General features: G+C 33.8%; 1 protein-coding gene and 1 long non-coding RNA gene across 11 annotated transcripts in view; one reads left to right on the forward strand and one right to left on the reverse strand.

The window, feature by feature from the left end:
* skd (mediator complex subunit skuld) overlaps window positions 1–15963 on the forward strand; it is a 34994-nt gene that overhangs the window by 17019 nt on the left and 2012 nt on the right. For 2 of the 10 annotated variants that reach the window (XR_013040904.1, XR_013040910.1), the window contains exons 3-18: window positions 1177–1345; window positions 1456–1601; window positions 1694–2123; window positions 3055–3204; window positions 4219–4786; window positions 4860–5066; window positions 5143–6852; window positions 6931–7270; window positions 9030–9328; window positions 10489–10680; window positions 10836–11153; window positions 11265–11603; window positions 12296–12580; window positions 12730–13001; window positions 13355–15284; window positions 15457–15662. Coding sequence is in view for 1 of the 10 variants with exons in the window: in XM_012283632.2 (XP_012139022.2) it covers window positions 1177–1345; window positions 1456–1601; window positions 1694–2123; window positions 3055–3204; window positions 4219–4786; window positions 4860–5066; window positions 5143–6852; window positions 6931–7270; window positions 9030–9328; window positions 10489–10680; window positions 10836–11153; window positions 11265–11603; window positions 12296–12580; window positions 12730–13001; window positions 13355–13487 (5558 nt within the window). In the remaining 9 variants the exon portion in view is untranslated. The remainder of the gene's footprint in view (window positions 1–1176; window positions 1346–1455; window positions 1602–1693; window positions 2124–3054; window positions 3205–4218; window positions 4787–4859; window positions 5067–5142; window positions 6853–6930; window positions 7271–9029; window positions 9329–10488; window positions 10681–10835; window positions 11154–11264; window positions 11604–12295; window positions 12581–12729; window positions 13002–13354; window positions 15285–15456; window positions 15663–15963) is intronic. The other 8 variants (XR_013040905.1, XR_013040907.1, XR_013040909.1 and 5 more) reach the window with 8 other exon arrangements.
* LOC143266012 (uncharacterized) lies at window positions 11381–12847 on the reverse strand. Its single transcript, XR_013040916.1, has 2 exons — window positions 12709–12847; window positions 11381–12545 (listed from the first exon to the last, which is right to left on the reverse strand). It is a non-coding gene; the product is annotated as an uncharacterized LOC143266012 (long non-coding RNA).

The following is a 15963-nucleotide window of genomic DNA, read 5'->3' on the forward strand; positions in this document are numbered from 1 at the left end:
CGCCGTTTAAACTGTTATGATCGAGTTCAGTGATTTCCGTAGGATTATTCATGATTATATTAACAACACATCCCAAGCATGATGAGAATTATTATTTTCGTTTGAAAAAAGTTCATTCAGTAATAATTAGCTCATTGTTTGCTGTAACTAGTCATTTCGTATTAAGAATTTTAATGAAATATGATCACATAACTTTAAGTTGTAAATTAATGGAACATAAGTATTTTGCAATAATTTTATATTATAAATTTATATTTTAAAATCTGTATAAAATTGACAATTATTTAAATTATCGTTTTTATTTCGTTTCTAGCGTTTATACTTTATTGAAATGTAATACAAAGTAATGTGAAACGTTAGGATCTTTTGAGTTTTCTCAGTCAACATTTCTTTGTCTTCAACGAACTACCTATCGTCGACGTGACTCGTCGTAACTTTATACTCGAATTGCGTTACTTTCACGGTGGAATCAGCCGTTTCTTTCGACCGGTTGGAATGGGCATTGCCTCGATCCGATGAAGAAAGTAGATCGCGGGAAAACAGCAGAAAATCTACATGTTTCTACAAGATGTCCGTCTGAAGTCAAGATAACCCTTTATTTCCTAACATATTGGGCTTACAAAATGTTACATATATGATAATTGTATGGTACAAGCAAAAAGACTTGTTAGCGACGATGAATTTTTCCTTTTATACCATTGTAAATTTATGAAATTCGTCAAATTCTTTTTGATAAAATGTTAAACTGCACCTGCTACATTTAGAACCAAACGTATTAATATATACACACTTTTAAAATTCTTTGCGTTAGAAAATAATGGGCTATTGAGAATTACCGCGGACACTCTGTAGAGTAAGATTCGAGCTTCCGTTAGTAACGGAAAATCGATAAACCGAGAAATATTAAAATTACTTACACGACAGAAAGGTCTTGTAAACAAAAAAAACATTTGATCATATGAATCATTATAGTATTTATAGTAAACTCGCTTTAAAAAAAACGTTGTGTAATGTTTGCAATGGACAACAAGTTGGTAGATAAATATAAAAATCACTTTGAACTTTTCTCTTTTTTCAAATCTAGTAAAAATAAATGTTATTTGATATTACTCATTTAGCTTTAGGAATATTTTAGCGTATTAATAATTGATTAATGATTGTTCGTTGTAATTGCAGAAAGTGAACAAGGTTCTTGGGAAAACGGATTATCGTACGAGTGCCGGTCACTTCTTTTCAAGGCTCTGCATAACTTGATCGAACGGTGCTTACTGTCTCGTGATTTCGTTCGGTTAGGAAAGTGGTTCGTACAACCTTATGATGGATTCGAAAAACACCGTTGCAGTAGGTATGTTTTTTCCATTTTTTTTTTCTTCTGTAATATCTGTTGCTACTTTAAAATAATTTCATTGCAATTTTCTAATGTATTGATACAAATAATTTGATTATTATTTGCAGTAGTCACTTGTCGTTCTCGTTTGCATTCTTTGTTCATGGAGAGAGCACGGTATGCGCTAGTGTGGATGTTAGGCAGCATCCTGCTGTACGACATCTCACAAGAGCCTGTTTACAGCGTACACAAACCTCCCAATCTGGTGTTAAAGGTAAGCATGTACGCTTAATTAATAAAATCATACAACTACAGAACATTATGTTAAAAGTTGTTGAAAGTAATAATTGTTTAATTTTGTTACAGTGATTCTAGCTCCTTACGGACTAGCAGGCACATTAACTGGTCCAGTGGGTCGAACTGACAGTCAACTTCTTGAAGAGTGGAAACACTTTTATCCAATCAATGGCAGTAATGTAGAGGCAGGACTTCCACCTCTTGTGGAAGTGCTAGTAGGCGGTGTTCGAATGCGTTATCCTTCTTGTTATGTCCTGGTCACAGATATGGATGATACTCCACCTGATACTCCTCTTTCTCCACCAAGTAGTCCTGCTAGTTGCGAACATCCTCTCTTAGGTCAGCAGGAATTACGAGCAGCTACAGAATTACCAGAACGTGTATGGGCAGAATGTACTTTGAGTTCGCCGATCTCTGCTTCCAAGACAGAATCTTCCACAGAACCTGGAACTTGGACCTTCATTGATCCAACACAAAAGTCTTCCTGTACCTGTTCGAAGTAAGTAATTTTTAAGTAATCTGTACTAATTGATTTAACTTTTACTGCATTGCACATATAGAACTTAATGCAATAATAAAATAAGTTTATCCATTCAATTTTACAAATTATAAAGAGAAAAATATACTACACTAGAAGAAATTTCAAATAACGTCAGTAGAAATAATGCAATGCAGTAACAGTCCTAGTAGTAATAACAATAGTTATGTTCACTGTTAGAATATTAAATGAAAGTAAACGTACAGAATATACTGGTTTATTATTAGATTTTTAAAATACTATTTCCTTTGCACATTTATTAAATGTAGCAGTAAATATTTATTTCCTTCAACTGCATTCTATGTTCATCTGATAATATTTAGAATAGTAATGTCCACAATTATTATTTATTCTGTCTGCATGTTATAGCACAATTTATGAAACGTAGATTCTTTAAAATGTTACAGTACAGGTGGTAATTTGATTAATGCCTGCTGCAATATATGCATGTAAAATTAGTTTTTAAGGATGGCGCGAATGCAATTGTTTCTTTAAAATTAGTTCTTTTATTCGTACAACATAACTGTCCTATATTAAAAACTACTGTAAAAAGTAAGGTTGTCTACAGTCTAAATAGTAATGGTAAGTTAATGCCATAATAAAACTAAAATCGAGAAATAAAATGATTAAAATAAAAAAGAAACTGTAACTTTCTAAACTAAAGAATCAAATATGTCAAAATAAAGAGTATGTACATTCTCTAACAATTGTAATAAAAACTAATATAGGTTTTAAGAATAATACAAATGTTAAATATAAATTAAAGTACTTATTAAGCAATATAATAGCAATTACAGATTAAAATAATGTCTGCTTCAAAAATTAATCAATCAGAATAATTAAAATAAGTAGATTATATGAAAAAACGAGATGTTAAATACGTCGGTTGCAGGTATGCGACCCCCGGGGGTTGGAAGAGCCTGGCCTCCTCTCAGGTTCAGAGGGAGAGAGTAGATAAAGGTGGACGGAGGGTCGTACCGTTTCATCGACGCTCTACCACCCAGTGGGATGCTTGCCCCTCTGTCCCTGCTAATGCCCCCAGGTGGGTAATTTCTGCCCCGATATCAACCAGGAATCTTTTTTCATCTTAATTAATCACCGCAATAATGCTAATTTCATATGATCGTTATGATACCATAACGTTATCTTTTAATTCACATTGCTTCTGGAAGCTCCACCATTTATTTAGTCATACGAGTAACTAAATCTAATTGCACGTACAACACATTAATCAAACATCATTGTACCATTGTTTTTGTTCTTTCTTCTTGTGGAGGGAGGGGGCTTATTATCAGAAAGGTTAAGAATATTAACTTTGGTAAATGGTACACAAAAGAAAGAGTGAACAAAGTGAATCTAATTCCTTTTTCACTGCTGGGAAGAAGCAACTAATATGAGTATTTTGCTCATACTTCTATAAATGGGATATGTTACGTACATGAGCTTACCAATATAAACTGTAGTAAGTACAATAAAAGTGTTATAAAGATTATAAGTTCTTATATAAAAATATTGTATAATATTAATTGGCTTTATTTCTCAATTACTGTTTTATATACACGATCATTAATATTGTGATATTGTCATACAAAGATACATGTTTTTATGACTGTCCTTTAAATCTTTGTTTTTTTGTTTCTCAGTACTCATTTTTCATAAAGAATGTTTTGCACGCATTTTGGCAAACAGTATTATAATTTCAGCACATCTTCTCTAGCTTTTATTTCTTATTGGTTTACTGTTCATATCAGTGTTGCATTTAAACATATTGTAGTTCACGTATTAGTTACACTCTTAACAATACTTACTACTCTCTAATATTTCATGACACGCCAATAACCATGTTAAAAATATCTATATTATAAAAAATAATCTTCCTAAATAATGGGATGGTTGTAGATAATATCATAAAATGTACTCTTTATAAAAATGTTCATGGTGGTAGTTCTGCTTTCATCATTCTTTTTAATTTAGCATGAATCCGCTTACTGATACAAATTATGTTTATTTAATTTGAAATAATCTAATTCTAATATATGTGATTTACTTTGAACAGGTCTGTGTTGAACAGAACAGAAGCACCAAGTACACCACCAGGAGGACCTCCTTCTTACTCAAGGGGACCACCAACAGGAGGAGATTGTCTACCAGTTCCATCTGTTGGCTCACCAGGTTCCCCAGCACCTTCGCCTCTTCCAACTCCACATTCCGAGCCAGCATCGGTTCCACCAGCAGAACCTACAATGCCTACTCTCAGTCCTCAACCACCACCCAGTCATACAAACACTGCCCCACCGTTAACTCCATCTCAAGGCCCAAAGTCAACTTCTTCTGCATGCAATAATCAAGTACATAGTCCAGCTCCTGGACCAACATTAAAACGACCAGTTTTAGCCTCTAGAGAATGTGAGGATATATATTTAGAAAACGAACAGTCATTACCATGGCTCTATGATTATTCTACACAAGAAGCATGGCTCAATCATCCTGTGAAACGTTTTAAGGAATCAAATAGCAGTCCGGTTAACGTGCGGAGCAATACTTTATATCCACCAATGAATTCTCAGACTCCTCAATCTCAGACTCCAAAATTAGAAATTAAGCAAGAACCAAATGTCGGTGTTGTAAGTGATCATATTTATTTTTACAGACTGTTGCTTATCATTTTATTGATGTCATTTCATTAATATTTTATAGGGAGATTGCATTGGAAGAAGAACGGATCCTTACGAGTTTGATGCGACAGGTGAAGAAAACGGTACAAATGTTGATGGACTTAGACGGCAAAGAGATGATCCAACCAAACCGGGATCTTTATTCACCAGCGAAGGTCTTCAGGCATCCTATAAAGACTTAGACCAAATTTTTGACAATTCCGATCCTGATACTTCTAGCGACGAAACTGTACGTTTGCTTCTCTTTTCAATTGATACGGTTTGATATCGCTTGAACATTAAAAAACATGCAATACATTTTACAGAACATGAACCAGCCTCAAGTACAAACCCCACCGGAGTCAAATAGATCCAGTGGATTACACGAAGAAACCAGAATAGACGCCAATAACAGACATAATAATCGAGGTGTAGGTGTATTGCGACCAGAAGAACTTTCAAAAATGTTTCCTACACCACCATCTTTGGAGCATAATCCCGTTGCTTCACCTTGTCCGTTAAGCGACCCTCTGATGGACCAGACGGAACTTTCTGTACCTCAACGACCACTTAGGCATCTCCCTGACATCTATCCAAACATGGGATCCCCTCAAGAAGAGCCAATCGATGATTGGTCCTACGTGTTCAAACCCACGCCCATCTGTAAAATGGTTGGTTCTTCCAAGTATGCTCCTTTAACAAATTTACCCAGCCAATCTTTACCGCCCGTTACACTGCCATCGCACTGCGTGTACAGACCTTCTTGGCAGTGCAATCCTACTTCCAACAATACAGATAAACCGCTTCCACCAACCAGACCTGGCTCGGTTCAACAACAGCCTCCTCCAAGCCCAGCGCCATTAGGAGCACCGTATCGCTCGGCAACTATTTCCGGACGACCACCGCCGCCGCCGTATGATCAACCAAGTCCAGCCACATCCACTACTTCTTCGTATTTGAACAAAAACCTGAACAGTATTGAGGCAGATACGCCGGGACCTACTCGTGCACCAGAATCGAACTCTCTCATAGTGAATATTCTTTTGGGCGATACTGCGCTCAATATTTTCCGCGATCATAATTTCGATAGTTGCAGTCTTTGCGTGTGCAATGCAGGTCCAAAAGTTGTTGGCAATATCAAAGGCGCGGATGCCGGTGTATATTTAACGCACTCGTGGTCGGGCGGTGCTTTGTATCAAGACGACGATCAGATCAGGTGCAGCTGTGGCTTTAGTGCGGTTGTGAATCGACGGTTAGCTCATAAAGCAGGCCTGTTCTACGAGGATGAAATGGAGATCACTGGTATTGCAGAAGATCCGGCCGAGAAGAAGAAAGCATCCTTGGTCGCTGTTGCGTGTGGAAGTAGTAAACCATCAGAAGGTTTAGACGTGATACCACCTAGCGTGTTAGAGTTACTCAGAGAACAATGTCTGATCGTGCAAAGCTCTGCAAGTAGTCTGTACAGAGCGTCTAAGATCTACGCCGCGATGAAAAGTTATCCGATGCTTCCGCCAACCGTAAATACGTTGGAGTTCAACGACGGAAACGAAGTGTCATTAGCGGCTCTCGATCAGGGTAAAATCGACGGTACGCACAATGAAAGGACTAATCGTGTAAATGGTGTGCATCGATGGGTGTTTCTTAGAGCTAAAGGTCCTCAGTGTAGTGGTGATATAGTACGAATGATGAGAGCTTTACAGCCGTTGTTACAAGACGCAGTGCAGAAGAAATGTACCACCCGTATGTGGGAGGCACCGTACACCGTTGCAGGTCCTCTCACTTGGAGGCAATTCCATCGTCTAGCTGGTCGTGGGACCGATGATCGCTGTGAACCTCAACCAATACCCGCTTTGGTTGTCGGATACGATCGTGATTGGCTTTCTCTGTCACCTTATGCCTTAAGTTACTGGGAAAAATTACTTCTAGAACCGTATGCTGGACCCAGAGATGTTGCCTACGTCGTTGTTGCACCTGACAGCGATTGTGTTGTCAATAAAGTAAAATCATTCTTCCGCGAACTATCGACCACATACGAAGTAAGTGATAAGTTTTGTAGTATCATAATATCGTAATACATTTTCTGTTTCAAATGTAAAAATGTTGTGTTTCTTCAGATCTGTCGGCTAGGAAGGCATACGCCTATCTCGAAAGCACTGCGCGATGGCATTCTTCGTGTAGGAAAATCGACTGTGCAAAAACAAGCCAAACAACCGATAGACGACTGGTTTAAACTTTTAGGAGAAAACCAATTAGGAGAATTGTTGCGATTATATGCTCAAGTCTGTAATCATCGATTAGCTCCATATTTAACACAAGTCATACAAGACCGAAGTTTATTAGATCCTGGAGATTCACAGTCGATCAATAAACAACAACAACAACAGCAAGCAATTCCTGTTACTGACACAATGCCAGCCACGCCTGATGTAATGACCAGTAAACCTGAATCTGTTGGTATGTTTCATTGTAGAATGAAATTTTTATTTGAATCACTAACGTTACTATTTGTTTAGAATTATTTAAAAAAACGTTCTGTTGAATTATAATTATTTTTCAATTTTAATTGGTATAATTATACAATGGATTTATATTTGGAGTCAAAAGTGCAAAAAAATTAATTTAAGATAATAATAGAGTATAGTCATTGGAATATTTAATATAATGATTGTTTCATTGGAACACTTAATATGATATCTATAAATTACACAATAATTTTGTGTTAGTTTAACGAATAAAATATGAAATTTTCAAGTTTTTGCTCATTGAAAAAGAATTGAGTGAATACTTTAAAAAATAAATACATATCTGATATGTAATCCTTCTGAATTATAAATTGAGTGTGCCAATGTTTAGTTCAGTGTTAAAATTAGTACAGCTAATGCTATTTAGATATGTTACAGTAGAAGGATTAGTTCAGTTAACACATTCATTTACTCTTGCATGTACACACTTGCTAATTCATAAATAAATGTATTCAGAAACAATACAGTTTAAACTTTTTCTAACAGAAGTTTGGTAATTAAGTTTTTATAACTAAGTAAATAAGACTTAGTAAAGGTTTGCAGTAACAAAATATGTCTTAATACACAAATATTGTATATTCACTTTTAGTATTTTCAAGACAAACAGGTCTGCAGTACTTTGCATTATATTAATAAATTAATAAATATTTGTTGCATTGCATTTATTACTGCAAAATTATGAACGTTTGTACGATCAGAATAGTAGATTAAGTGGGTTATAAGAAACAAAAATCTCATTTTTACCAAATTTATAAGGTAGATATAAATGTCATTTTTATATAGCATCAAAAAGCAGTTCATAATTATTTGGTATGTATGAAAATTCAAATTTCACAAAATGTAGATATAATATTTGTATATTAAGTCATCATAGGATACACTAATTACGTAACCGATATTTATATACTAATTCAGACTTAAAAATATATTACACATTCTGTTTTATCATATAATATCAAAATCACAATTAAATTTTTATTAGGTTAGGTTATGCTAAATAGAATATCAAAAAAATGTATACCTATAATATATATTTTACTTTATGTAATTGAATACAGTAAAGACTGGATAACTGCAACAAAATCGGGACCCAAGCGTTGCAGTTATCGAGTCGAGGTGTCGATTCTTTGTTTACATTTGGCTCGCACCGACCGCTAAATATGGGAAAGGACGGAGGCGAACGACAGAGACTATTTAAAATTAAATTTTTAGAAAAGTCTGGCGAGTAATGGTCTTTTCACTCGAAAAAACAAATAATATTACTACATAGACAAATGTCGTTCAATCACAATTACATTGGTAAAAGTAATATTTAGTAAAACCAAAAAATAAAAAAGTTTTACTGTTGCATTAGTGTTGTCACATCGATACGCCGGTTCGAATTACATTCATACGCTGCTCACTCGTCAAGTGTCAAAATTCAAGGAGGAACCCCCTAAGTAGTGGGGATAGTAACGTTGCAGTTATCCAGTCCATCGTTTGTCGTAGTTATCCAGTCTTTACTGTATTTGTAAATTTATTTGGTAGAGTTCTATGAGGTTTCATTTTCATACTTTAATTGATGCGTTTATATTTAGTTAATACGTTTTGCTAACATCTGACGTAAATGTATAGATCGAGTAATAAATATGCACATTGATTAAACCTTCATTTATTCTTTAAAAGATACATGTAAAATGGCACATTTTCAGAAGGAGAAAATCCTAGAAGTGAAACTCCATCGTCGAACTCCGCAACAAATACTAATTCTAATGCCGGTAATACGACACCAACTTCTCAAACTGCCACCATACCCACTAATACCACGTCGGGTCCAGATGAGGAGGAAGTCGAACCTCCAGCTATCGTCGTTTATCTTGTAGAACCATTCTCACTAGGAGGCCCTGAAGATCCAGATCGTCGAAGACTTGCGATTTTAGCTTTGTTACGTGCATATTCAGCTGCAGTCAATAGCATGCCCGAGAACATTAGATCCAATATCAATGTTCAGGTGAGTTTTAAATATCTATATTGTCGAATCAAAATATTAACCCTTTGTACTCTTCTGTGATACAATATACCGTAAAATCAGATAAATAGAAACAAAGCTGCAAACAAAATTAAATATTATTGTCTAGCAGATATCTATTTTCACATTTTCAAAGTACTTTAAAGCCAGGAAACACCATAACCTAATACATATTTAGATAGCTATTATTGTAATTCTTGCACTAATTGATATTAATAATCCCATTAGTTGCATACTTGCACTTCTTGTACTTAATCTATAAACACTCAGTTTATGTTCTTAGGAATTTTATTTTTCATGTAATTGTAGTGAGCGGTAAGTTTTATAAAAAAGTAGATATTCGTAGTAAAATTACTTATGGTTTACATTAAATTAACTTCATAGTTTTCTAACATTAAATAAAATATTTTCAAATAATGAAGTAAATATAAATACAAATAATCAGTATTTTTATTATGTGGTTTTTTATTTGGTGGTTTTATTAATTTTTGAATATTTTTATTGGCTTTCACAATACTGTAGAATATTGATTTGTTAGAAAAATCCTCTTCCATAAAATCTTTAAATTTAGTAAATTTTTATAACTGCGCAGTTGAAATTAAAATAATTTTCTACAAACTAATTTTCTTTTCATACAAATGAAGTTTTAATATTAAATTACCAGTTAATTTCATTTTTATTAGCCATATAAAAAAGAAAGTCAAGATGAATGGCTATTTCTATTCAACTTTATAGCAAATAAGTAGAAATATATAAATTTTTTTAAAAAGATTATAAAAGTTATTACATATAAACTTTAGTTACTAAAACATACTCTAAATGTATAATAAATAAAGTCAAGATCCTGGTTTTAAAACATTTATAATAACGACAGTATTTATCTGTTAATTAATGTAAGGAATTGTTTATATAGAAGTGACTGTATTCATCTTAGTTTACCTATTATTTTACACATTAAATATACGTATATCATTTTTAATACTACGTTGTACATCAAATATTATGAAACTGTATAACTTACAATTTTTACAACTGTAAGTCTTTATCAAAATGTACACGTTACAAAGGATTAATATTTAATTTTATCAACATTGTTACATTATAAAACAATGAACCATCTAACGTTTTATCTTTGTCCCCAGTTAATATCCCTGGAAAGTATAATGGAATTAGGGCGAGCTAGGGAAAGGCGCAAGATACAGGACGAGATGAGAGCGTTAGCTTTAAACGTGTTTCTGCAGGGCCGCCGATTGTTAAACCATAACTCCACGGTAAAAAGTCTCACTGGCTTTGGTACCGCTGCTGCCGCAGATCTTTTCCTTAAGAGTAAAGACGTAAGATTCCGTTTTGTATCTCTTGTATTCGATGGATCCCGTAAAATAAAATCGTCCCATGCTTAGTGAAATGGCGGTAGTAATAAAGAAAATATGCAAGACTCGAAATTAATTATTTTCAGTCTTATAGTAATATTCTTGCAATTGTATATCAGGAACGGAATCGAGCACCGTACCGATTATACGCACCCGCTTACGTCCTGGCTCCACTACGAGCGAAGAGTGAAGCTCCAGAATCCTTTGGCATCGCTGGACCAGAAGAATGCGCAGTTCTTTACCTGAGCTACTGCCTCAGCGAGGATCAGTCTTGGCTACTTGCCGTTGCTACCGATGACAGAGGCGAGATATTCGAAACAGCTACTATTAACATCGACATACCTAACAGAAAAAGAAGGAAACGAGCATCAGCCAGACGAATCGGATTGCAAAAATTAATGGATTTCATACTTGGAGTGATGTCACAGGGTGTAAGTGTATGTTAAAACTAATCATTTTTAGTAAAGTACAGCATTAATAATAAGATTATAAAATAGTAATTGTAAAGTGGTTAAAATTATTCTAAAGAGGATGTCTTTATTGTGTAGGTACAACCATGGAGATTAGTAGTAGGTCGTGTGGGTCGTATTGGACATGGTGAATTGAAGGGTTGGAGTTGGTTACTATCCAGGAAAGCGCTTCTCAAAGCTTCTAAACATCTAAAGGAAATATGTGGCCAGTGTAGTCTTTTGTATCCGTCAGCGGCACCTTGTGTGCTCAGCGCCTGTTTAGTTTCGCTTGAACCAGATTCGACTCTTAGGTTGATGGCTGATCAGTTCACACCCGATGAGAGATTTAGCCAAGCATCAGTAAACTGCCAATTATCCACACCACAAGATGTTACATGTACTCATATTCTCGTCTTTCCCACATCTGCTACCACTCAGGTAAATTTTTTCAATTATCTCGTTCAGACGGAGCACGATAAAATGTCAATTAATGAAAAACATGAAAGTGTCATTCTGGGAAAAAAAGTATTTTTGCTATTTCTAAATTTTACATTATTACACCTTTTTTTCTTTAATAAAAGTATTAACTATTATTTGGTTTCTTACTGTATATTACAATATCATTTTTCTTACATTTTCTTTAATCGACGTTTTACTGTGTTTCATAAGTTTATACTATTTTTTTACAAAATAAAAATTGTATCTTGTGTTTCATATATACATTCCATCCATACATTAAATATACTAAGTAAAGCATTATAATAATATTTACTTTAAAAAAATATAAACTCGTTATTATATTACAATACACTGCTAATCTGCGCTTCTGAATGATTCAGGTAATCTTAAGATATAAGTTGTTTTAATCAAAATATTACTTAAAATAATTGTCAATAGTATAATTCTTAAAGATTAACTACACTTATGTTTTATATTACAAGTACAGAATGAAAACTAAATACGTTTTTGTAGATTCATGTTTTGGTCATATCTGATCTTAAAAAAAATATACTTAAAAAGATTCAATGCTTAAAGAGAAGTCCAATAAAATTGTATAATTTCATTTTATAACTATGTTTTTAATTATGTTCTTAACTATGATCTTAATCGCGACTCTTTCTTTGCTACAGTCATCACAAACTGCATTTCAAGAGCAACACATTAATGGACCAGATTTAGGAGATGATGAACTGTTTAATGCACTAAATGATGATATGCCTGAAGGCATGGATGCTATGGGAGATTTCAACGATATCTTCAGTGTATGGCCAGAGGCAGGCGCAGGTGGAGGACAAAGCCCTGGTGGCAGTCCACATCGTCCCGAGGGATCACCACTAGGTGGAGATGGTGGTGGCTCAGGTTTAGGGAATCATGATGGTCCTGGTAGTCCATTCCCATGTAGCAACACACCAAGAGTAAGTTAAAATGATATTAGGAATAGAAATACATTAAATACAATTTTAAATTAAAAATAACGCAATTAATAATTCATTCCTATTCTGCCTTTAATCCCACTACTATTGTAAGAATTATATACATTTACCATAATACTTTTAATTAATAGGTAGCAGTTGCTGAGCAGGCAGAGGAAGTTGGAACGCTATTACAGCAACCACTTGCTCTTGGTTATCTAGTATCTACTGCACCAACAGGGCGAATGCCACCATGGTTTTGGTCAGCTTGTCCCCATCTTGAGGGTGTTTGCCCAGTGTTCTTGAAGAATGCCTTACATTTGCATAGTCCAGCAATACAGCAGAATAGTGACGATCTGTTGCAACAACAAAGTGCACTCACTGCTCATCCATTAGACTCGCAGTATACCACCGATGTGCTCAGGTTTATGTTATTGCCTTTAATAGTTTAAATTTTATCTTCTTTAAACATTACAACCTTTGGACAAATTTTTTGTTTCTAAAGTTGGCTCCAAATCTAATGGTACTGCTATTAATACTTTTTAAATGAGCCAAGAAGTATTATGACTTTGTTAAAATAATAAACTTATCAATTATAATTTATTTTTCACTCACAAATTTATATAGCATTTCAAAAAATATGTAACTAATTTAATTTAATGTTTTGCTGTTTTTGCATGAAAAATTTAATTTACAGCATAATTTAAAAGTATTCTATACAAGTAAACAGTATGAAATAATTGATAATGAATTGACCAATATTGTTGTACCTTTCAGATATGTACTGGAAGGATACAATGCATTATCGTGGCTCGCAGTGGATGCGAACACGAAGGATCGGCTATCCTGCTTACCAGTGCACGTGCAAGCGCTCATGCAGCTCTACCATGCAGCGGCAGCTCTCGTCTGACCCACACCCTCTTTCTTCGTAGTGCAGTATGTGCACCTCTTTCACGCACTCCTTTACCATACCATCACTTGGGGCTTTACGAGAGCAACTGGTTTCCTACATCCGTCTTCAACTGTATGTTAGAGACCTTGAGGTTCTCTGGATAACTGGGAGAGAACGATCCTTCGATTAAATAGTTAATAATTCTCCGATGCGTAACACCGAGATCTTTTTCCTTACTCGGGTTCTCGTTTTTTTTTATTTTTTATTTTTTTTTTTTTTTTATCTTTAAATTGATACAACGCGATATGATAAGCCACGTCGCAACTAATAACATAGACTCGATGGTTATCGATGCATAGTAAATTCTTTTTAAAATTTTTCTATTTCTGTAATTTGGTAGGTGGAGAAAAAAAATGAAACGATGAATGGATTGTACTTTGTGTTTTACCAATAACCTCAACGATAAAAAAGAGAATAGAAAAAGTTAATTAACGACCATATAATTGCCGCATACCAAATGGAGTCTGATGAATGAAAGTTAATATTGCATGCGAGAAACTGATAGAACGAATGAACACGCGAAAGAACTAAAGAGAGAAAGTAACAGAGAGAGAACGTGAGAGAAGGAGAGCGAATGCGTGTATAAACGGAAGAAAAACGGGGAAACAAAAGAGAGCGCATTAAAAGAAGTTAACTTTCAATTGCCTCTCTATCGGTAGATAGTTCAATTATGAATCAGAATCTCTAGAAAATTACGTAACCAAAACGTTTTTAATTGTAAATTGAATTTTGTACAAAGCTTTTATTATTAATAACGACGAAGTAATATAAATGATATTACGTTGTTTTTTAATTTTATATAGATGATATAAATGAAAAAAAAGAAGAACGGAAAGGGAGGCGATACTTCTTTTTTACAAGTAAAAAAATGCCTCGTACAAGCCCCTGGTGTGAGATACGTACGACAATTATATAATATTATATTATATTATGCTCGGCGCGGCACTGGGTCACTGTTATCATGTTTCCTGGACCCGTTAGCGCAATTTTTCGATGCTGTTTGACAAATTTTATTCGAATTAGGTGACCTCTATATATTATACATACATTAATAGTGTAAAATATTGTTTTTAAATAATTTATGAAGTGAGAGACATCGCCGAGATATTAGATAATTGAGAATGAACAGAGGGAGCGAGCGAGTAAAACAGAAATGAGAAGAAAAAGGAGCACAGAGAGGTTTGTTCCCTGCAATTTAGGAAAAAAATTATTTAACAAACAAACAAATGAGCAAGTGAACGAAATGAAAAAAAGTATATAAGGAAAAAAAATAAAAAGACAAGAGATGAGAATACAGGGCGCGTCTGAATGAAAGCCAATGATGGCTAATTGCGTCAGTCGCATAGTACAAATATGACTTGTACATAGCAACCCCTAATCCTCTCCCCCTTATAAAGTTAATTGGTTAATTTACTCACACACCACACTCACACTGTATCTATAGTATTTATTATCTGGGTAGAACATCATTATTGGGATTATTATTATTAATTATTAATTATTATTATTATTACCATTATTATATTAATATTACGAAATACAGTTTTATGTGTATATATAATTATATACCTCATTTCACACGAAACGCGATTGTGTGTCTTACAGTTCTGATGTTGCAAGCATAATGGAAACATCACGTTCTTGTTTTTTCAAATATTTGTAAATACCAAAATTATGTATTATTCCGTTACAAAGAATTTTTTGAATTAAGCACACACTTCATATGGATGTCAAAGAATATAACCAATATTCCAAGTTAGTGGCAATATATGTAGACTTATAACCTAATAATTCTTTTTTGTTTTTTTATAAGGACATTCAATTTATAAAAAATTTTTTAATTTACATTATATGCCTTTTATTTATCTAACAAATAACTCGTTAAAAATTACTAGATAAATTTACTTTTATTACCTTAATAATGTAGGTTTTGTTCATTTGCGGATTATTTGTCTGTTTAATATACGTGTCATTCTACATGTTCAAACGTGTAATAAGATCGCCGAAAATGACAAGCAGGAAAAGGAATTATTAATAACATTTCTAATATGCTTGTAACATTTATTTATAGAGCAGTGTACACTCCATTTGACTTTTACAATGAAATTATAAATTTTTCATCATTACATATAGGTACGTATAAACATTATATCTATATATATATACATATATATATATATATATATATATATCATTATGAAATACCGTATATATCACACATTTTATCTTTTGGTGAATATATTAACGTTTAATTCGTTGGCCTGAATAGACTAGTGTCATAACATGACAACAATAAAAAGAAGAATAAAATTATAATTATACTTGCTATTACTGATGGGTTTAAAGATACGCAATGAAAGTCCTAAGTCACTTCAAGTATTACTGAAAAGTACTTTTAAAACATTTTCCACAAGTTCTTGTTAACTGTAACTCT

The sequence above is a fragment of the Megachile rotundata genome, chromosome 16 (assembly GCF_050947335.1).
Source record: "Megachile rotundata isolate GNS110a chromosome 16, iyMegRotu1, whole genome shotgun sequence".
In the NCBI taxonomy this organism is placed as follows: domain Eukaryota; kingdom Metazoa; phylum Arthropoda; class Insecta; order Hymenoptera; family Megachilidae; genus Megachile; species Megachile rotundata.